Here is a 22,295-nt window from a genome sequence, read left to right as displayed (position 1 = left end):
ACTGCAGCACAGGCCTGCTGATTTGTGACCCGCAAAGGTGAACCCAGCCACATTTTGGGACCTGACAAGAGTTTGATAAACCTGCTTTTGCTGATTGGCAGGTTGCCTCTGTGTTCGGCTCAGTGGGTCACAAAGTTGTGCAGGCTTCCTGGAGCACATTCTGCCATGGTGTACATTATGTTCGTGTAGAGTTTTACACAGTTTTAGATTTTTTTTTGTAAGAACCCTTGGGAATCCTGTTGGGATTGAAAGTACAGAGTATTAAGTGTTGCAATAAATAAACATAAAATGGGGCTTATACAGTCATCCCCGGCCTTGGTCTGACCCCAAGTAATGGCGCAAGGCCATGCGTCCCTTCAGGACATGTCGTTGCTACCAGTTTTCTCGTTTCCCCTTGCCAGCCCTGGGTTCATGCTGAGCCCAGCAAAGAATTACAGAATGGTTCTTATAACTGTGCATCAGTCTGTGACTCAGAAAACAGGATTCTGGGACTTTTATTCAAAACTAGTCAGGAAATACAACTCAGCAAAGTAAATGAATGGCCTGGGTCATAGGAAACATGTGCAGAGGCAAACCCCCTAAATGTCGCTTCATCAGAGTGTGGATTCCATTCATGTTTTTGGTCTGGATCTGAAGATGCGTGTGCAAACCTTCTGCACTCACTTGCTATCAAAGGTTGGACCAGAACACCCACTTCTAGGAAAAGTGAACGGGAAGCCTGGGTAAATTAGCCTTTCAAAAGTTTCCCTTTTGAAGTAGGTGTTTCTGTTGCAAACACTGAGGCACAGTGCAGATCTAAGACTGTCCTGTCTGCTAACCAAGGTTAGGAGTGTGGGATTACCTTGAGGGCTCAGGAACTACTCTTCCCTCCTCCTCCTCTCCCTTCCATCTCCAGAGCTAACCATGGTTATGCTTGCTTCAATGGTTTCTCTAACCATGGTTAGTTCTAAATTACAGTTTGTAAGAGAGAGATAGAGGTTGTGATATCCGGAGTTACTCAGCAGCGAGGAGAGAGTTACTTTGCATGCACTTAGAGACATGCTGCTGTTAATTATTGCTTCACATGTCCCATGGCTGAATGCTGTTATTGAACAGCGCCCCCGTTTCTGGGGCTGGTTCACATTAGGCCATGCAGGAAGCTTCTGAGCCATGGTTTGATCACTCCCAACACAGAACGTAGGTCATGAGACAGTCAACACCCAGGGAGGAGGACCAGGCCTGGAGTCATGATGGGGAAGGACTTGGAGGTGAGTTCTGAATGAGGAAGACTCTCTCCCAGCTACTGAAATCCTGTCCTGCTTTAAGCCTTTTACAGAAAATTCTCCACAGGTATTCTGGGTTTTTTCCCCTCCAGAAAAAGATCTAAAAGTATGCTGTTAATGACAGCTCAGGTTTTCCAGATTCTGCAGAGGAATGGCTGCATTCTGTTTTAGAGGCCGTTCCTGCTCAGCTTTCAGAAACTGCACAGCAAAGTAGTGGTTCAGAATGGGTGTTTATTAGCAAACAGACAATCCAGATAAAAGAGTGGGTTGGGGGTTATTCAAGGGGAGGAGCACCAATCCTGTCAAAGCTCATGAAGGATGTCATGAAGGATGGCTCAGGTGAGCTTTTCAAGGGAACATGGGCTTTGAGGAATTCATTGTTTGCCAGGAGCAGGCGCTGGGACTTTTGCTTGTGGGCAGGCAAGCCATGGACTGGGCCTGAGAGCCTTTCCAATCTGTCCATGGGCACTCATTGTCAGAGAGGACAGGACAGCTGTTGGAAATGCAGGCTTTGGCCTGTTGAACAAAGAGGAGAGCAAGAAAGGAGAGGTGTCGCTCTTATGCATCATACAACATTCTCTTTCCACATTTCTTGATGTATCAGCTCTGCCTTGCCCTCATCTGGGGAGAATCAAGCAGCGGCCTGGGTGCTCAAGGTGGCCCCGCAGTAGTTTCCCAGGTGGCTGTCCTAATCCCCAGTCTCAGTGACTCTCACACTACGACAAAGGCAGAGGGCTCTTGATTATGCTCCTCCCTCTGCAGCATGATCAACAACAGAGGTGTTGTCAGAGTTGCATCTCAGCTGCTTAGTCCCTTGCGTCAGCCAAGAAATGGGTAAATGGGAGGGAGGCGCTGAGGTAGATAATAATGGGAGGTGTCTTGCCAGGGCCACTTTTAGATGGTCAGTCTGGAGAGGAGGGGGTTAAAAAGCCCTTTGCCTTGAGTCATGAAGGTGAGAACAAAGGGATGGAGCTGAATGAAAATATGCCCCAAATCTCTGTGTCAGGGTGCCCTTTTCCTGGGACTTCACACATGACATCTTGCGACAATGCTTTCATTCCCCCACCCCCACCTGCAGCACCAACACATTGGCACAGAATACAATCTGACATATGGCTGGCTACACCCTTTCCCCTGGACTCCTTTTCCCTCTCATTCTCTTCGTTGTAGACTATAATAATTGCAGACTTTTAAGTAATCCCAGGAAAGCTACTGCCATTATTTTTTACTAGCCTGCTAAGGAGGCTAATAGTCTATTTTCCCCTGGTGGCCACAGAGAAAAGCCCCCTCTCCTGCAGCTTCTACAAAGCAGGGTCCTGGAGAAGGAATGGAGCAGAGGGATGGGCTTTTCTTCCTCTGTAGCAAGACCGAAGTCGAGCGAATTGGCAGCAGAGGAATGGAGAGATACTTCATTTGTCCACCAGCCCACTTGCTTGCCTGTATGGGATTTCTGGTGGCCTGTGGTTACCAGGTGAGTTGTTAAATATAAGGCTGAATTACTGTGTCAGTCCCAGGACAAAGTCATACAGTCAGGGCCAGAAATATTGGAACAAGGATAACTGTTTTGGCAGTTCTTATTCCAGAGCTGGGCAGGCTTTTTTAGGTGCTTGCTGGCAAAGGCTAATCTGGCCTGTCTGTTCTTGAGCGTTACCAGTGGTTTGCACCTTGTTGTGAAGCCTCTGTATTTACATTCATAAAGCCGTCTCTTGACTGTAGATGTTGACAGTGACATGCCTACCTCCTCAAGAGCGTTCTTGACCTGGCTAGATGTTGTGAAAGGGTTCCTCTTCACCATGAGCAGAATTCTGCGGTCATCCACTTTAGTTGTCTTCTGTGGTCTTCCAGGCCTTTTTGCTGTTGCTGAGCTTGCCAGTTAATTCCTTCTTTTTCAGGATGTTCCAAACTGTTGTATTGGCCACTCCCAATGTTTTTGCTATCTCTCTGATGGGTTTATTTTGTTTCCTCAGCCTAATGATGGCCTCCTTCACTCGCACGGACACCTCTTTGGGCCTCATGTTGGGAGTTCCAGTGAACAGCTACCAAATGCAAATGTAACACTCAGAACCACCTCCAGGCCTTTCATCTGCTTGATTGGTCATGGGGTACCCAGGAAACAGGCCACACCTGACCATGTTGCTGCTTGTCAGCCATTTGTTCCATTACTTATGAGCCCCCAATGATGGGGGGGTGTATGCCACTGGCTGTACTTCCTGAATGGTTAGTGCCCCACTTCTGTCAAACCCCTTAAATTACAGCTGAAAGTCCTGACTTTGCTCCCATCTGGGTGTGTTTCCTTTCAACTTCAATGTGGTGGTGTACAGAGGCCAACTGCCAAAACAGTTATCCTTGTTCCAATATTTCTGGCCCTGACTGTAGATAAGGAGCTACATCTCTTGGAACATCTTCAGCCAATATAGCATATCAGCTTTCAAATTACATAGAACTCTTCAGTTGGCAGTTGCTGGATGTGGTCACTGCCCACTTGCTGATCCCCCTGCAGGCATATGATCTCTTAACCATTGTTTCTGCCAGGTCCCTGTCACATAGTATCTGTGGCACAGCATCTCTTATTGACCACATACTCACCTTGCAGGTGCAGCCCTTTTTATAGACTGAACGGAGGCCTTTTTTCTGTGTTGGAGTTAGCACAGATACTGGCTGGATAAAGTCGCACAATGAGATAGTAACACGACGATCAACATCCAAGTCCCCTGTTGGAGGTGCAAAAGAAAGGAGCAAGCATGAATATGAAGGATACAAATGTAAAGGGTTTTTCATGCTGTTTTTTTTTTTTTTTTAAACCAATTAAACTTCAAGCTCAGTCTGGTGTGCAAGTCCCAGACTTTGTTTTCATTACTAGGGTTCAGCCTGATGAGAGACTTAAAATGGTATATGTAATGATGCACATATTTACAACCATAAGCAGGGTGGTGTACAAAAAAGGCTGAATTTGGTTACCCAAATAGATAATGCAAATGGAGCTGTTTTGCGTGTTTTTTTTTGTATAAATTCTTACTATTTTGCATAATTTATTCTGGCTTTGCTAGTTGTAGCTAGGGGTAAGAAGCCATATGGGGTACTAAATCCCTACTCCTGTTTGTCTTATTCAGCAGGCATTGCCCATACACTTTCAAATGCATCTTTAAAATCAGAAGGGCCGGTATCTCTGGTAAGGAAGAAGATTTCACTAGTTCCCTAACATGGACATTGTATTCTGTTGTTAAATTGCCCTTTCAATAAGGCATGCTGATTTCATTTAAAGCAGAAACATATTGTTTCAATTGTTTATTATAAGCAGCTTTGAGGCCAGCCTAGGCAAGCCGCTCACTATGCGGTAAACTTGTTCCTGGGTAGTGTCACTTCACCCTGCAGGTGGGGGCTCACATTCCTGAATGCTCCTCCATGTGAAAAACTCACAGCACATAGAAAAGTAGATGCCAAGGAGAAGAGTTCTAGCCTAGCCTTCTGCATGGCATGCCACTTTTCTATGTGTAGCAGTTGATCCCCCCTCCCTTTTGGGAGGGCATTCACTTGTGCAATCCTACACTTCTCGTCTTAAGAAATACAATCCAGGCACAGTTGATAGAGCTGTTTGTCTAGACCAGGCCTGAGCTTCTGTGACAAAAGCGGGTTTTAAGTGTTCTAAATAAGCAGTAGAAAATAGTATATTATATTACATATAGAATGCTAACAAGAGGTCCATCATTAAGAGAGGTAGGGCAGAGAGAAGACCAGAATATTTTATGGACCCCTGGATTTGGTGCTCTGTCCAGGAGACATGTTGAGATCCCTCTTCATGGAGGCTGGACACCCAGTAATATCAAGAAAACTGGTGGGCGAACTGCTGGTGGCAAGCTGTTGTATACCGTGTTGGATCATTGGTCTGTTTAGCTTTACATTGTCGACACTGGCTGGTAGCAGCTCTCCCATGTTTTGTTGTTGTTCAGTCGTCCGACTCTTCGTGACCCCATGGACCATAGCATGCCAGGCCTTCCTGTCCTCCGCTCCCTCCCGGAGCATGCTCAAGTTCATATTCATTGCATCCGTGATGCTATCTAGCCATCTCATTCTCTGCCGTCCCCTTCTCCTTTTGCCTTCAATCTTTCCCAGCATTAGGGTCTTTTCCAGGGAGTTTTCTCTTCGCATTAGGTGGCCAAAATATTTGAGCTCCAGCTTCAGTATCTGTCCTTCCAATGAGCACTCAGGGTTGATTTCCTTTAGGATGGACTGATTTGACCTCCTTGTAGTCCAGGGGACTCGTAAGAGTCTTCTCCAGCACCACAGTTCGAAAGTATCAATTCTTCAGCGCTCAGCCTTCCTTATAGTCCAGCTCTCACAGCCATACATTACTACTGGGAAAACCATAGCTTTGATTAGACGGACCTTTGTCAGCAAGGTGATGTCTCTGCTTCTTACTATGCTGTCTAGGTTTGCCATAGCTTTCCTCCCAAGGAGCAAGCGTCTTTTAATTTCATGGCTACAGTCACCGTCTGCGGTGATCTTGGAGCCCAAGAAAATAAAATCTGTCACTGCTTCCATTTCTTCCCCTTCTATATGCCAGGAAGTGATGGGGCCAGATGCCATGATCTTCGTTTTTTTAATGTTGAGTTTCAAACTAGCTTTTGCACTCTCCTCTTTCACCCTCAACAAGAGGCTCTTTAGATCCTCTTCGCTTTCTGCCATTAGGGTGGTATTGTCTGCGTATCTGAGGTTGTCGATAATTCTACGTTCTTCAATTTAAGCCAAAATTTTGCAAGAAGCAGCTCATGATCTGAGCCACAGTCAGCTCCAGGTCTTGTGTTTTACTGACTGTACAGAGCTTCTCCATCTTTAGCTGCAAAGTAGATAATCAATCTGATTTCAATATTGACCGTCTGGTGATGTCCATGTGTAGAGTCGCCTCTTGTGCTGTTGGAAAAGAGTGTTTGCTATGATCAGCATATTCTCTTGGCAAAACTCTATTAGCCTTTGCCCTGCTTCATTTTGTACACCAAAGCCATGCTTGCCTGTTATCCTGGTGATTTCTTGACTTCCTACTTTGGCATTCCAATCCCCTATGATGAAAAGGACATCTTTTTTTGGTGTTAGTTCTAGAAGGTGTTGTAGGTCTTCATAGAACCGATCATCCTCAGCTTCTTCGGCCTCAGTGGTTGGGGCATAGACTTGAATTACTGTGATGCTGAATGGTTTGCCTTGGATTCGTACTGAGATCATTCTATCGTTTTTGAGATTGTACCCCAGTACTGCTTTTCCCACCCTTTTATTGACTATGAGTGCTACTCCATTTCTTCTAAGGGATTCTTGCCTACAGTACTAGGTATGATGATCACCTGAATTAAATTCGCCCATGCCTGTCCATTTTAGTTCGGTGATTCCCAAGATGTCAATGTTCAATCTTGCCATCTCATGTTTGACCACCTTCAGCTTACCTTGATACATTGATTTTACATTCCAGGTTCCTAAACAATATAGTTCTTTACAGCATTGGATTTTCTTTTCACCACCAGACACATCCACGGCTGAGTGTCCTTTCGGCTTTGGCCCAGCCGCTTTACTCTTTCTGGCGCTACGTGGAAATACCCTCTGCTCTTCCCCAGTAGCATATTGGACACCTTCCGACCTGAGGGGCTCATCTTCCGGCGTCATCTCTTTTAGCCTTGTGATACGTTCCATGGGGTTTCCTTGGCAAGAATACTGGAGTGGGTTGCCATTTCCTTCTCCAGTGGACCACATTTTGTCAGAACTCTCCGCCATGTCCTGTCCATCTTGGGTGGCCCTGCACGGCATAGGTTATGGCTTCACTGAGTTACGCAAGCCCCTTCGCCACAACAAGGCAGTGATCCACGAAGGGGCTCCCATGTTTTAGACAGAGGTATTTCCTAGCCGTACTTGGGAGATGCCAGGGTTGAACGCAGAAGCACGTGCAAAGTGTGTGTTCTGCCACTGAGCTCCAGCCCTTCTGAAAAGACTGGCAAGTGTGAGGAGCCTCCAGTTCTAGAACCAGGAACCATCCGTCAGTGTACAGTTATACGTACCATGGGGTAAGCCACAAGAAGACTCAACTCCGTTCTGATACTTTTTTTTTTTTTTACAAAAATAGAAAAAAACAGTTCAACTTATCTCCTCCATCACCATCTTTTCTTTATGCCAAACATGTCCAGCTATTTAAGCCTTTCCACACAAATTTATACTTTAGGCCTCACCACCTTCAGAGTTTTCTCCTGCCCCGCTGTAAAAATATAATTCATACTAAGAATTTGTTGTCTCTTAATGGAATCCCAAACCTGCTTCCTAAAGCAACCTTTTTTTTACTCCAGCTTCATTGGGCTAGTCGTGGCACTGGAGGAAATAGCCATTGTGCATGTGCCCTGGGAATGTTTTGCCTTCCTGTATAATTTGTAGAAGGCTGCCTCTGAACATATAGAAAGTGCCTTTCTCTCACCATTGTGTACCACTGCCCAGTCCTCACCCCGTCCCCCAAGCCTCAGTGACATCTTTCACCTCTGTGGCAAACACATTCTACACTTAAATGTCTATCAGCTCAGTGGTCTTCTGCTCAGTATATGTGAATTTTAATTGCCCCAAACCTTCCCTGGCTATAGGTGGCACTCCATACCTATAATGATATATCTTTCCTTTCCTTTGAAAGGACCCTTATGTTCATATCCACAGAGGCTTTCCATGGCAGCAGTGTGGAGGAAGCTAATATTTTTCATCCCCTCAGGGGCCTTGAACACCTGCAGCAAAAGAGAAAGTTGTTCAGGAAGGGCCAATACAGGGTTGGGTGGGTCAGGGGTGCTTATTATGAAAGGAGTTTCGGGGCCAGTCCTAGCAGAAAGCATTATTAGTATTGTCTGTCTCTGGACTTGGGAGGACCGAGTTCATATCTCATGCTTGATTTGAACATAAACCAGATATGGAAAAAATGATCTACTCTGAGTCGTAGAGAGTAGAGTGATATAGGAATTAAATTAGGTAGATCGATTAAAATAAGTAAGGAAAAATAAGGAAGAATGTAGAGTTCTGGAGTTTCAGATATCAGAGACATCTAGTATATTCTGTGGTGTAATGAAGTTATTTTAGAATATGTCTTTGGAGGGATACATACCTCTTGTGGGCTTGTTCTTTTGAGTTGATAAGACATATATTCATAAGAATGGGACTGTCTTCTTGACTGTATCACTTCAGAATGAATGTGGAACCTCACATAGAACACTCCGTGGACATAGAAAGCTCAGGGAGAAGGCTAGGCTCCCTTTCCCTAAACATACTAACGTTCTACAGGCAGAGGGTCCTTGATGAGGAGTATTCAGTACTGAAATTCTGCACCTGCATTCTGAAATTGTTCAGTCCCATGAGGGCTGTACCACGTGTGTTTTTCTGAACATGTGGATTAATTAGCTCTTCATTTGCAGATGGGTCTCCTTAAGGGCAGTATGAACAGTTGCTAAGGGACTCATGAACTCTTGCTGATCTCCTCCAAATTCACATTTGGTATGTATTGTGACTGGAAGGCCAGAAATAGGGGCAAGAACTACCCACCTGTTTATTTCTTTGTTTTGTTTTTGTAGAGGAATGTTGTACGCCTAGGATCTTTTGTCTGAGGCCCTTAAATTATTCAGTAAAGTCATTTGCTGCAGCTTCTTCCCTTTGACATCAGTTTACTGGCCCCCTTGTTTAGAACAAAACCAAATTGTGCTGGCTGCTTTGTTCTGTGGACCCCCTTTCTTCACTGGTCCAATCAAGGGCTATTGCTCTGTGGATGTACTGTCGAAGCGCTGACAGTGTTACCCCTATCACTACAGGGGGCAACAGGGAATAGAATGTGAGCAAAAGCAAACAGACATTAAGCTTGGATTCTCCAACATAGCACCCGTGGGCACAAGGATGCACTTGGGGACCTTCAGCGGCACCCATGAAGCGCTACACTTCCATCCCCCTTTAGAAATAGACTAAAAAAACCAACAACTTTGAAAACGGTGACCGTGCACCAGGCTCTACTACTTCTTCCTGAGTCTGCCACAGATCAGCTGTGGACAGGGAGTGTAAGAAGGAGTTCCTCATAGGCTCTGTGCCTCACATATGTGGGCCCTGTGCCTGTGTGGAGGCCCATTTGGGAAACTTCTGTAGCTGAGGAATTTGGGTGGGGACCCTCCCCCACCATCCCAGTGTGCATATCCCTGGTGGGTTCCCCCTTATTCTCTCAGTTCTCTTTCGATCGCCCTTGTGGTAGCCTAATTTGGGAACTTCTCTCCATTCAGTGAGCTAGGACTGCTGAGGTTTTCTTCATTATTTTCTCTCTTCTGTCATTTTTCCTGTTTGTTATCTTTTTATTATTTTCTTTACTTTGATCTTTCATGATCTTTGCAATAGGCTTCTTGCCCTTGGGCATATAGCCCTCCAGGCGCTATTTTGAATGTGTATCTACTGTGGCTGTAAACTACCACCCACTGATGGCCACTCCTCCTGTCTTTTCTGTCTTGGAGAAGGACATAAGGTGGGTGACTATTGTCAGGAGCGCCCTTGCTGCTTTCTGAATCCTCAAGTAGCCAGAATCAACACGCAGAGGATAGGGCTCTTTTCCAAGGCTTTATTTCCATTCAACCTCTAATGATGCTTACAGATGCTAATTGAATGAGCCTAAGGAGGGAAACTTTAGAGAACTGCCTACCAGAGGTTTCTAGCCTTAGTGAAATCAGTTGATCTCCGTTTGGAGGGCAGAGGTGGGAAACCTCTGTATTTAAGGGTTAGGAGACGAAAGTCCACCCCTTTCCCGTGGGGCATCGGGGCGCAGCTGTTGACGTCACACCAAGCGGGCTGAGCGCCTCCTCTCAGCACCCTCCTTCTCCCAGGAATGTGAGCAAGGAGGGACTCTCCCTCCAGTGTCACCTCTGAACAGCACGTGGGTTCCTCTCCCACAGTTTCTATCTCTTCCTCAGAATCAGAACTGCTTTGGGGCTCTGATCCAAGCCTGAAAACTATGCACACTGCCAGGCCTTCACAGAGCAAGCCTGGCATAATCCATCTGACTGGCTTCGAGCTGTGTTTTGGAAAAGACACTTGAGGGGGTGGAAGTACTGAAAATGTCTATGGATCGGGCTTCAACTAACCCTTCTGAGGGTTAGTCTACTTTGCAATGGCCTGTACTAGTGTTGGGGTCTGCCTCATCCGCTTGTTGAGCTCTCACTTCAAGCAAAGTTGAACTATCCACATGTGGGTGATCTCCGAGCTAACATGACACACCTGGGCAGACACTGACACTCTTTTTGGCAAAGAAATAGTCAAAAAGGCAAGGGCTTCACAACCTTCTTCTGAGCCTAAGAAAAATAAAAGCTCTAAAAAAAGTGGCTAACTTGCTACCGGGACCGCTGGTGTTAAATTCACTCATACCAAGGACTTTAGCTTGTTGTTGTTTATTCGGTCAGTCGCTTCCAACTCTTCGTGACTTCATGGACCAGCCCACGCCAGAGCTTCCTGTCAGCCGTCGCCACCCCCAGCTCCTCCAAGGTCGAGTCCGTCACCTCCAGAATATCATCCATCCATCTTGCCCTTGGTCGGCCCCTCTTCCTTTTGCCTTCCGCTTTCCCTAGCATCAGCATCTTCTCTAGGGTATCCTGTCTTCTCATTATGTGGCCAAAGTACTTCAGTTTTGCCTTTAATATCCTTCCCTCAAGTGAGCAGTCTGGCTTTATTTCCTGGAGTATGGACTGGTTTGATCTTCTTGCAGTCCAAGGCACTCAGAATTTTCCTCCAGCACCACAGTTCAAAAGCATCTATCTTCCTTCGCTCAGCCTTCCTTATGGTCCAGCTCTCGCAGCCATAGGTTACTACGGGGAATACCATTGCTTTAACTATGCGGACCTTTGTTGTCAGTGTGATGTCTCTGCTCTTCACTATTTTATCAAGATTTGTCATTGCTCTCCTCCCAAGAAGAAAATGTCTTCTGATTTCCTGGCTGCAGTCAGCGTCTGCAGTAATCTTTGCGCCTAGAAATACAAAGTCTGTCACTGCCTCCACGTTTTCTCCCTCTATTTGCCAGTTATCAATCAAGCTGGGTGCCGTAATCTTGGTTTTTTTGAGGTTTAACTGCAACCCAGCTTTTACACTTTCTTCTTTCACCTTCGTCATGAGGTTCCTCAGCTCCTCCTCGCTTTCAGCCATCAAAGTGGTATCATCTGCATATCTGAGATTGTTAATGTTTCTTCTGAAGAAAATCGCCTGGAGCGATTTTAACTCCAGCCTTGGCTTCATCAAGCACAGCACGTCGCATGATGTGTTCTGTGTACAGCTTGGGGACTTTAGCTACTACGGTACCAACACAAGACCCAGTCCCAATAGCCTCGATGTTGATGGGTGAAATCACCGACGCTTCTTTGGCACAGACAGTGACTCAACCAGGTGACGATGGTCGGGACTGATCCCCTTGGTATGGACAGTGCTTGCCTCATCATGCTGAATCTCCAGACTCCGTGTTCTCTGGATGCTCGGTGCGGAAGGACCATATCTCTAGACTATACAAGAGACCCTGGTATTGGTCTAGATGGCCTCTGTCTGACTTGGACAGGTAGTCCGACTGGGATATGCCCCATAAGAGACATCATGAATGGGAGGCTTCCTGCTGCGAGGAATACAAGTGACCCTTGCCAAACGTATTATGAACAGTATGCTCATCGATACCGTCCTACACCTTTGGCTACTGTTTCAAGATCCCCCCGATTACGATCTGTTTCTAGTGCCACAACCTGTGTTCCTACCATGGTTGTTGTCTGCAGCAATTCTGCTGATCCTAATGACTCCTCTGGCATTGGCCATGCTATCGCTGCTGACTGTCTTGTCCCAGCTGCCTTCAATAGGGCCCTCTAGAGAACCACCTCCTTTGCTGGCAGCTCTCCCACTACAACCATCAATGGATGTCATGCCCCAGCAACCGGACCTCGTTGCTACTTCTTCACTGTCTGGTACGCATGACTTTCAAGCTGATTCGACATCTCCCTCTGGTGGCACTACCTATTTCATTCCCAGATGTGGTTGTGGATATTCAATACCACAATTCTCTGTGAGAAGACTTCAGTCAATTTTCAGATCAGATTCTTTGGGGTTGGAAACACAGCAGCTTATAACCAGACCCAAGGACCCAGTGTTTGATGCAGTTCATACTGTGATGTCTACACTGCTCGCGATATCAGGGTAAGGCTCAATAACTCCATTCGTCACCTGTAAGGAGGGGCGGCGACTGGACTTAATGGGCAGGATAATTTATTCAAATACTTTGTTTAAAGACTTTGGGTTTCAAAGTGTCCAGCTAATAGGTGGCTGTGTCCTGCTATGAGTTGTTCCTTTGGGAAAAGGTTGGAAACTTATTTGAACACCTCCCTGAGAACAAGAGAGATCTGGCCCAGTTTTTCAAGGGGAGGCAGTGTGCCTGTCCCGACAACAAATTAATATCTCCCAGCACCAAGTTGGCCGAGATGCCAAGGCTATGATTGGTGCAGTGGCTTTGAGACACCATGCCTGGATGAGGTTTGTGGGATTGTCCCAAGAGGCCCAGTCCTGTATGGAAGACTTGTCTTTCGATGGCTAAGGTTTGTTCAGCGTTAAGACCAACAAGACCATGGACTCTGCTCCGAAAGCGAGGAACACAGCATGGCAAATGGGGCTGGATCAGCCTCCACCTCCGTATAAACAATGCCGTTGGTCCCATCTGACCTCCAATCCATATCCGTACCAATAGTCTGGAGCTGGGCAGTCCTTCAGGCCCTTGACCTCAACACCTAGAAAGCAGAATTCAGCAACCAAGTTTTGGGCCCCTCCCTGGAAGGGTGATGGTAGCAACAAACGTCTCTTCCTCATTCCGTCTTCGTCCCTCTCCTCTTTGCCCTGCCTTTGGAACTCGCCTATTTTCTTTTCTTTCAGCATGGACCAACATCATGTCAGACTCTTGGCCCTTTCCAGCATCCAGAGGGGCTACAGGATTGAATTCAATACCCTCCCTCCCCTCGGTGTCTTCAGACCAACTTCCTCATCACTGGTGCTACAAAAAGAGGTGGAAACTCTCTTGGTGAAAGGGGCTATAGAACGTGCACCATTCAGTCAGCTCTGTGACAGTTGTGTGTTTTTACTCATGTTACTTTACAGTACTGATGGAAGTCTTCATCTGATCCTGGATCTCAGAACATCAATACATTCTTTACACCCAAGAGGTTCCGCATGGTCACACTGACTTAGATCCTCCTGCTCCTGTCCAAAGGAGACTGGTTTACGTTGGTTGATCGGAAAGACGGTTACTTTCACATCATGATCGAGAAGACTTACCAGCGCTTCCTCTGCTTCATCATAGGTTCCAACACTTACCGGTTCCAGGTGTTGCTCTTTGGCCTTGCCTTGCCACTGAGAATCTTCACCAAATGTATGGCAGCGGTGAGTGCTTTCTTGCGGATTCAAGGTGTACACGTCTTCCAGTACATCAACGATTGAATGCTGGTAGCTGCGACAAAGGGTAAGCTTCTTCAGTCAATCGAAATGACTTGTCTCCTCAACACTCTTGGCCTCTATATAAACATGGAGAGGTCACATTTGGTTCCAACCCAAAGGCTCCAATTCATCAGAGCTCTACTAAACTTTGCAATAGGTTGAGTGTTCCGTCCCCAGCACCAGACTCTCTATATCGTCACATTGGCCAGGAAGTTGAGCATCTGCAACACCAACATGGTACTGAACGTCCAGCACCTCCTGGGATTGATGCCTGAGATGACATCAGTTGTTCAGTATGCCCTTCTTCATATGAGGACACTGAAAAAATGGTTTATCCAAGCCTTCTGTCCCAAGTGAGGTACCCAATGTACTTTTCTTCAGATTCCCCACAGGGCGAAAGTCATGTTGACTTGGTGGATCAACGCTGTCAATCTGCTACAAGGTATAGCATTTCTGAAACCTCCTCCATCCTATGTACTCATCACAGATGCTTCCCTCTTGGGTTGGAGTGCCCATTGCAGGGGGTTGATGGTGCAAGGCTGGTGGTTGCCCAAGGAGACCACCAGGCAGACCAGTCTGTTGGAGTTGATTTCTGTCGACTGGGCTCTTGGAGCTTTTGAGTTGCATTTGAGGGGCAGGCTTGTTCAGGTAGTCTTGGTCAATGTTACTGTTGTTGCTGACTTGAACAAACAGGGAGGAACTCGATCCCTCCCCTGGTCAACCTTACCATCTGGATTTTTACTTGGTATGTCTCCCGTTGGATTGGATTGGTAGCAATCCATCTGGCCATTGTGGACAATGTCCCTTGCCTATTGTCTCAGTTGGACATTTCTGGTCTTCCATGAGTGAACACTAGACAAAGGGGTGCTAGCGGACCTGTTTTGTTGGTGGGCACACCAGAAATAGATACTTACTCCTGAAGAGAAAACACTGTCTGCCTGGTATTCTGTAGCAGAGCAGAGTGAGATGCGGAGTTGATAGGGGGCATCTTAGTCTTCACCTGGACAGGAGCTCTGTTCTATCTTCTCCCTCCTTTCCTGCTAATCACTAAGGTTCTGCTGAAGATTGGAGTAGATGGCATGGACTGCATCCTGAACATGCTATGGTGGCCAAGGCAACCCTGGTTTGCCCCCCTTCTCCACCTGGCGAATATATTTGACTACCAATGATCCCACATCTCCTCATTCGAAAGTGAGGCGGAGTATGGCACCCGGACCTCTGCATGAGAGTATGGGGTATTCAATGAACCATGCTCCTAGTCCCACTCTAGACTCGGTACAGCGCATCCTTGATGCTGTTCATAAGCCAATCACAAGGCTATTGTATGTCAGCAAGTGGGCTGCATTCTGTTCAATTGCCACTGTTGATGGTTTGGGCCCAGTTAGGTGCCCCTTGCACCATGTTCTTTAGTTCCTGCTTTCACTGTTTGACAGGGGTCTGAAGCTGTCTTCTCTTCAGATGTATCTCATACTGATTTCAGCCTTCCATTTCCCTGTTGAGGGATTCTCTGTTTTCTCACATCTGACGGCAAAACAATTCCTCCAGTCCAATGCACAGTTCTGACCTGGAGTCTGTCTGTCTGTTATTCTGCAGGCTCTGGCAGCTAAATCTTCTGAGCTGTTTACAACAGTGGGTTTCCATTTCTTATCAGGGAAGACGGCGTTCTTGGTGGCCATGTCATCGCCCTGGTGATCCAGTAAATTGGGTGCTCTATTTGTGGATCCACTTTATCTTATCCTTCATCCAGATAAAGTGGTTCTTGGTCCAGACGTCAACTTCCTGCCTAAAATAGTATCAGAGGTTCACCTCAGTCAGGATGTGGTGCTCTCTTGCCTTCTTCTCTTCTACTACTACTCTGCCTGCGTCAAAGCTTCAACCCTTGACATTTGTTGGACACTGGCTTTCTATCAGTCCCGGACTGAGTGTTTCTAGCAGACTCTCCACGTGTTCCATTTGTTATGGTGGCAAGTGAAAAGTTCTTCCTGTTTCCTTGCAGTGTTTTGCTTCATCTGTCAGGTGTTCTATGGGTTGTTCCACAAATAACCTACACTGCGTACCTTAGTTGCAAGATGGCTTATCCTTAAGGTGCGAACCCGCCCACTGTATCTGCATCAATTTTAGTTGAGTTGAGTTTTAGCAGTTTTAGAGAATACTATTTGTGACCTATCAGTATCAGTATGTTCTGGTAAGAGGATGCACTTACCTGGGTAGTCTTGATCTCATAGCGCCTCCACCCACCTAAGGGTGCGTTTTTATTCTCTGTGACTCCCACAAATTTGGCTTTGATCACTGCAAAAAAGAGATTGTGGGTCACATCTTCATTTTTTCCAGGGCCATGTTTCCACAGCAATGGAAGGGTGAAGCAAATGAAGGAATACTGGATTTTTCATGGAATGGGCATGGCTCAAAGGACTGCACTACAACATTAACATAGTTCCAGGTGGGGTGGGGGGATTGGACTGGCAGGGACTGCTCAACCAATAAGAGACGCTCCCCACTCTAGGCTCTACTCCCCTTAATAGCAATCTCAGGAACAAGCCTCACTGACCACAACAGGAGTTACTTCTGAGTAGACTTCCTGGACCTATGCCTGATCCCACCCATGTTTTCCTTCCCCTCTAAATACCAGGCTTTCGCATTAGCAGGAACCCCTGAACTAATGCACTATCGTGCAATAGCGCAAATGCATGTTAGTGCTATTGCATGATTGAGTGATAGAGTGATAGCGAGATACTGACATAGAGTGTATGTGTATTGATGGAAGAACTACACAATAGTGTTAAAATGAGATAGTACCTTAATGTGTAATACGAAAATTGGACTATGATGCTTGTGGCATCGTTTCCCAGGTCGAAAGGACACAAAGGAATATTAGCCATGGATCCTTTACACATGTAGTTCTGGGGAAGGGGCCTGAGATAAACGTGATTTTCATGCTGTAGAGGGAGTACTTGCTTGCCCGCGATAGCATGCTTATACGCACTACTGATCTAACGCTTGTTTTCAAAGTTTTTTTAAAAGTTAGTCCCTTGGCATCCTGCTCCAAAATGGTGGTGAAACTTCCGGAAAGCAGGGAGGGAAAAGGTTGGGTCAGTGAGGTCATGGGCAGGTGAGTGACACGCCCCCATGGGCAGGACTATGCTACCAGTGCAAGTGTGGGTGACAGAACACACCCCAACAGGACTATAACTGAACTGAAGTACAGAGGAAAAGTTGGACTATAACCAGGCTCAGAAGAACTGGTCTTTCCGCGATAAACTCTGGGGCGGCTGCTGGATGGCCACAATGTCATGTATCCCTAATGACCTCCACATGCAGTCAGTTCAGAGTAAATTGCTCATAGAAATGGCCCAGGTCTCCTGCTTTCTCCCATTGACTTTGCTATGCAACTTCCACGTTATGTTACACTAAGGAAGTGTGGTTATGTATTTGGGATTCCTCTGACCTAGGCTGCAATCCCTGCCCTGATTATTCTGTTTTGAAACCTCGGAGTTATCCATGCCTTCTCTCACTAAATTATATTGTAAAACTGCACTTTCCCTCTCTAATTAAGGTCAGTGCTTCTCCCCATACTTAGGGTCTTAGGTCCTCTTATTATGATGTCTGGTCATAATTATGAGCTAGTAGCTCTTCAGGGAAACCCAAAGCACAGATTCTCCTACAGTGATTTTCATGTACAAGGGTTATAATCAGAATGGTAAATTGGACTTCAGATGGAAATCCCACTCTGAGCGTCTCTTTCTAGTCCAGTCAGGGAGCTGGTTCATATTTGCCAGTTCAATAAACTGTGACCTATATGTGTGCATTGGCCATCACAGATCTAACACCACAAACAAGATCTTTCATTTCACCTACAGAGCAGTGCTTTTCAGTGGAGTCATTTCACACATTCAGCTATCAGTATATGAACAAACAGTAACAAAGGGCAGAGAACAAGTAAAACACTTGCATGTGTGAACCGGTCCAGAGAGGGTAGGGGGAGAGGAAAAATGTGGAGAAGCATCCCCACACCACATCTTCCCTGGAGATCCAGGAAAGATCAGTGGGTGGCTTTTTCCTTAATTTATTTTGGGGGGAAGATCTGAGTTTTTTAGTTGTATATTCTGGAAATATTTAAATTGCACAATTCTAGCTATGTATCAAGCTCTATCCATCTGATGGAGCAGACTCTGGCCCACAAAAGCTTATGCCATAATACATTTTTAGTTGATAAGGAGCCACAAGACTCTTGGTTGTTTTTACTGCAACGGACTAACATAGCTAACCCTCTGGAATGGATTCCTAGTGGAACCGTTGCCTACAAGGGATGCAGTAAGGGAGTGCAGGGAGAAAGACAGTTCATTGACTGTAGTAGGTTTCAGAGACTCACCAATAGCAGAAGAACAGTATGCATTTTGGAGATGTTCAGGGTAACACATACAGGCTGTTGTAGGATCCCCCAGCAGGATCAGAAGGAGGAAGCTGGCTGCCAGGAATCTGCACAGTTTAGCTGAATCCATTTATCTATTTATTTTTGCAGAGAATATGAGCTGAAAATGGACTTAGATGTGATCTGGAGAACAAAGATGGGGTGTTATTTCAGGAGAGGGAATGTCAGGACCCAGCTTCAGCACTGCAGTAGGCCTTGTAGGTTATAGCTAAGATTTGATTAGAAGCAGCCTGGAAGGGCTTGAGCCTACTCAGCCTCTGGAAGACTCTGTGTGAGCTTATCTCTGTCAGTGTTCTCAGAGCAGAGCCAGGGGGAGTCATCCGACTCCCTGTCCACCTGCTGGTCTGGCCTTGGCAGGCAGGGAAGCTGTCCATGAGAACCTGACAGAGGTAGGGATGTACGAAAGGTACTTACCTTTCGTGTATTATGTTTATGGTTGGGGGGGAGGCGTTCCGTCCCTCCCCCCGGAATCCTCGCCAGGTGGGGAGGCGCTCCGTTCCTTCCCCCCCAAAATCCAGGCTGGCCGGCTGTGCTCCGCAGTGATTCTACAGAGCCGTCGGCCGGCTCCGCCAGCAGCCGGACATCCGGCCGCTGGCTAGCAGGGATGCAAATGGCGGTGGCCATAGCCGCCGCTGTTTGCATCCCTGCAGTCAGCTATGATAGGCTACGTAAATGTTTACGTAGCCTATCATGGCTGACTTAAAAGAAAAACAAAAAACCCGCGCGTATGCAAATGGCGGCAGCCACGGCCGCCGCCATTTGCGTTCCTTATTTTGGCACGTCTTAGTCTACGTAAACATTTACGTAGACTAAGACGGTGAAAATAAGGGGAACGCAAATAGCGTAGCGTCTACGCTATTTGCATTCCCCTTATTTTCGCCGTCTTAGTCTACGTAAATGTTTACGTAGACTAAGACGTGCCAAAATAAGGAACGCAAATAGCGGCGGCCGTGGCTGCCACCATTTGCGTATGCGCGTTTTTTTGTTTTTTGTTTTAAAAGTCAGCCGTGATAGTCTATGTAAACATTTACATAGCCTATCACGTTTTTTTTTTTTAAACCTAGCCATGATAGGCTACGTAAATCTTTACGTAGCCTATCACTTTTTTTGTTTTTGTTTTAAACTGGAAATGGCGGCGGCAGCCGGTCGGAAGACTGGCTGCCACAGCCGCCGCACCGCTGCCGGAGCCACCGCCGGAGCCGCCAGGAAGATCCGCCCAAGGTAAGTCTCGTCCTGGGGGGTGGCGGGGGGGGGGTGGCAGGCCGTTCCGCCACCGATTTCGGGGGGCTGAATGCGCTGGCATTCGGCCTCCCCGAGATCCGTGGCGGAACTTTCGTACATCCCTAGACAGAGGTGGGGCGGGGTTTGCAGAAGGAGCACTCAGGTTGAAGAGTCGCTACTGGAGGGCTGAGCAGTGTCGCCCTGTTTAGACAGGGGCCTTGCTGAAAGGCTAAAGGCCCTTGTCTGTCAAGGGATCTGGAGGGGGTGCCCTACAGTCATGCTGTCCCTTTTAAGCTTATGCAAAGGCGAAGAGCCTCTGCTGGGAAAATCTCATCTTCATTGCCCGAAGCCTTCTCTGTTTGGATCCATCATCATCTGTGCTTTTGGAGGCACTCTTTACATGGACTGTGCTGTAATTGGAACTTTGGATTGCTAAAGACTTGCCATGAAAAGTACTGTGAGGCTTTTCATAGACTTCAACTCTCGTTTGCTGTGGTTTGTATGTCTTTGTTGTCAGCTCAGCATACTGGCAGGCTGGGTTTGATCTACGTCTTTTGGACTTTCCTCTGCCTGAACGCATCAGTGTGGAGTTATCAATTTGAAAGCGATGGCACGGAACTCCCTGCATTTCTGAGTTTACCCTTCCCTTGATCTTGATAGGCCTCGACCATGTAGCCTGGAGTTATCAACAAAAGATTCAAAGTTGGACTCTCTGTGGGTGTGGTTTTGTTTAGGCCTTTCAATGATTTATTCCTTGATTGCCTGATGGGGTCACTCCAGGAATAATTCCCATTCCCTGTCCAGGGTTGGAACCCCGTGTATGGATTGCCTGGGTTAGATATGCCAAGAATCTTGAGTCCCTTCCCTTGTGTTCAGAAGTGTGGAGATGGAAATGGGGAAACCATGTTGATGAGGATCTCGGCCACGGTAGTAGTGTTTAGCTTTGGACTGTTTGGAATTACATAGAGCCTGTAGCTACTGACCATCAGCTATATGATTTCTGAAGAGTATAACCATTAAGCTTTTGCCATGCGATTTCCTGCAATAAAGAAATCTCACTGATTTGGGCATCAGGTTGCTTGAGTGTGTGTGCTGGGGGGATCGGGAAACCTAACAGGGAATTGCAGGAAGAGGCATTGGAGCATCAGCTATATAGTACCAGCAGGGAATGCTGGGCTTGACTGCTTTATTTCTAGCATTGAGTGAGAAGGGAAGGGAATTCCCCATTTCTGGCTAATCTAAACTGTTTGTGTCCTGGTTCTCTGGGTTGGGAGACAGGGCAACATCAAAAACGAGTGGCTGGATGATGAGAGGAATTAATTGGAATGTAGTAGAGGACAATAAGGTTCCCATCCTGGGTACAGTTAGAGCTTCCCATTCATCCCCCCGCCCCCCTGGTTGTGTCACTGGTTTGAATGTGGGATGCTTGAGCGGGCTTAGGGAGAGCTGGAGGCAAAAAGAACCGAAAGCTAATTTTAGCAAGAATTTCAGATGTCAGAAGAGAATGACCAAGACATTTTTGGAACTCCTCTGAATTTCACTAGATAAACAGAGTTGAAACTTCAAGAGGGGCCCATCCCTAATTCAAGAACTAGGGAGGGGTCCACCCCAGGGCAGGAAGCAGTGTCTGGACAAAGCTTGGTTTGCTGCAAAAGAAGAACTAAAGGTTGTTTTTTCCTTACCTTACTCTCTGTGGTTCTCTAGGCATCTCCTGCCAGTTCAGGCTGAGGCTCCTGGCCCGCCTGGTTGGTATTTAATACTCCCTCTGCGTCTCCCACTTTTCCTGTTCTGAAGGCCAAAGGGGTGTGACAGACACAGCCTTTGGCTTCAGGTCAGCCATACTTGGCTTGTCAAGCAATTGGCACATCACGCTACATGCATAATAGGTTCTGCATTCAGCTTGGTGGGTGCCAGGTTGTGCAGGTTTCTTGGACCAGGTCCTGCCATGGTGTAGATTATGTTGTAGTTGCACTAAAAGTAGTTTAATTGTTTTAAACAGTTTTAGATTGTTGTAAGCTGCTTTGGGAGTCTTGGGGACCAAATTTCCAGGGAATTAAATATTGTGATAACAAGTTTAACTAGTGCTTATACAGTCATCCCTGACCTTGGTATGAGCCTGGTGAGGGTGCAAGGCTGTGTGTCTGTGCAGAACATGCTGCTCCTACTGTTTTTCTCACTTTTCCTGGTCACCAAGTTAATGGCTCATGGTGAGCCCAGTAAAGCATCATAGAATAGCTCCTACAATTACCCATCAGTGTATGATCCAGAAAATAGGAATCTGGGCCTTTTCTTCATAAACAGGCAGGAAATACAATTCAGCAAAGTCAGTGAATGGCTTGGGTCACAGGGAAGATATAGTGTTGAACAGAGGCAAAAACCCTGAACGTCACTTGATCAAAATACAATTCTTCTTCGTGGTTTCTGTGACTCACACAGATGGGGGTCTGTGCCTGTGCAGAGCAACAGTCTAGAGCTGAGCAGAATTTTGGTGGGAGTCCGTCCACTGTCCTCTGTGCATGGACCTAGGCGTGGGTCCCTCCTTCCCACTCAATTCCTTTTCCTCAGCTGATAGCAGTGTTTTGGAACATTCTCCATGCCAGACAGATTTTATCTCAGTGTTAGGCCTTTGGATCTGCTGGGCAGAGTTTATTTCTTTTATTTTTCTAGATGTTTTTATTTTTATTTGTCTAAAGTATCGTTAGCTTGTCATCCCCGTGGGGGACTTATGACCTCCAAGGCCCTCTTCAAGAAGCGTTCACGGTGTGGTGGGAAAATACCTCACCAGTGGACACTTCCTTTCCCTGCCCTTCCTCAGTGAGGGGCACTTGGTTGACTTGTGTAGCTGTTGCCAAGAATTTACCAAACGGACGTGATGAAACCGGATGGCTCATCTTTGTGCCATGCTGAGGGAG

At 46.6% G+C, this 22,295-nt stretch overlaps 2 protein-coding genes across 2 annotated transcripts in view; one reads left to right on the top strand and one right to left on the bottom strand.

Moving 5' to 3' along the window:
- SYN1 (synapsin I) overlaps nt 1-22,295 on the top strand; it is a 147,993-nt gene that overhangs the window by 52,227 nt on the left and 73,471 nt on the right. The window lies entirely within an intron of this gene.
- On the bottom strand, nt 1,474-21,158 carry LOC146353370 (metalloproteinase inhibitor 1-like). The gene is made up of 6 exons (XM_084836273.1): nt 21,066-21,158; nt 18,103-18,285; nt 15,937-16,022; nt 7,879-7,999; nt 3,849-3,973; nt 1,474-1,778 (listed from the first exon to the last, which is right to left on the bottom strand). The coding sequence occupies exons 2-6, from the start codon at nt 18,230-18,232 to the stop codon at nt 1,611-1,613; spliced, it is 630 nt and encodes a 209-aa protein (XP_084692399.1). The 5' UTR covers nt 18,233-18,285; nt 21,066-21,158; the 3' UTR covers nt 1,474-1,610.

The sequence above is a fragment of the Heloderma suspectum genome, chromosome 2 (genome assembly GCF_057233095.1).
Source record: "Heloderma suspectum isolate Gila_16-S chromosome 2, 16-S_ref, whole genome shotgun sequence".
Taxonomy (NCBI): Eukaryota; Metazoa; Chordata; class Lepidosauria; order Squamata; family Helodermatidae; genus Heloderma; species Heloderma suspectum.
This window is presented reverse-complemented; position numbering and strand designations above follow the sequence as displayed.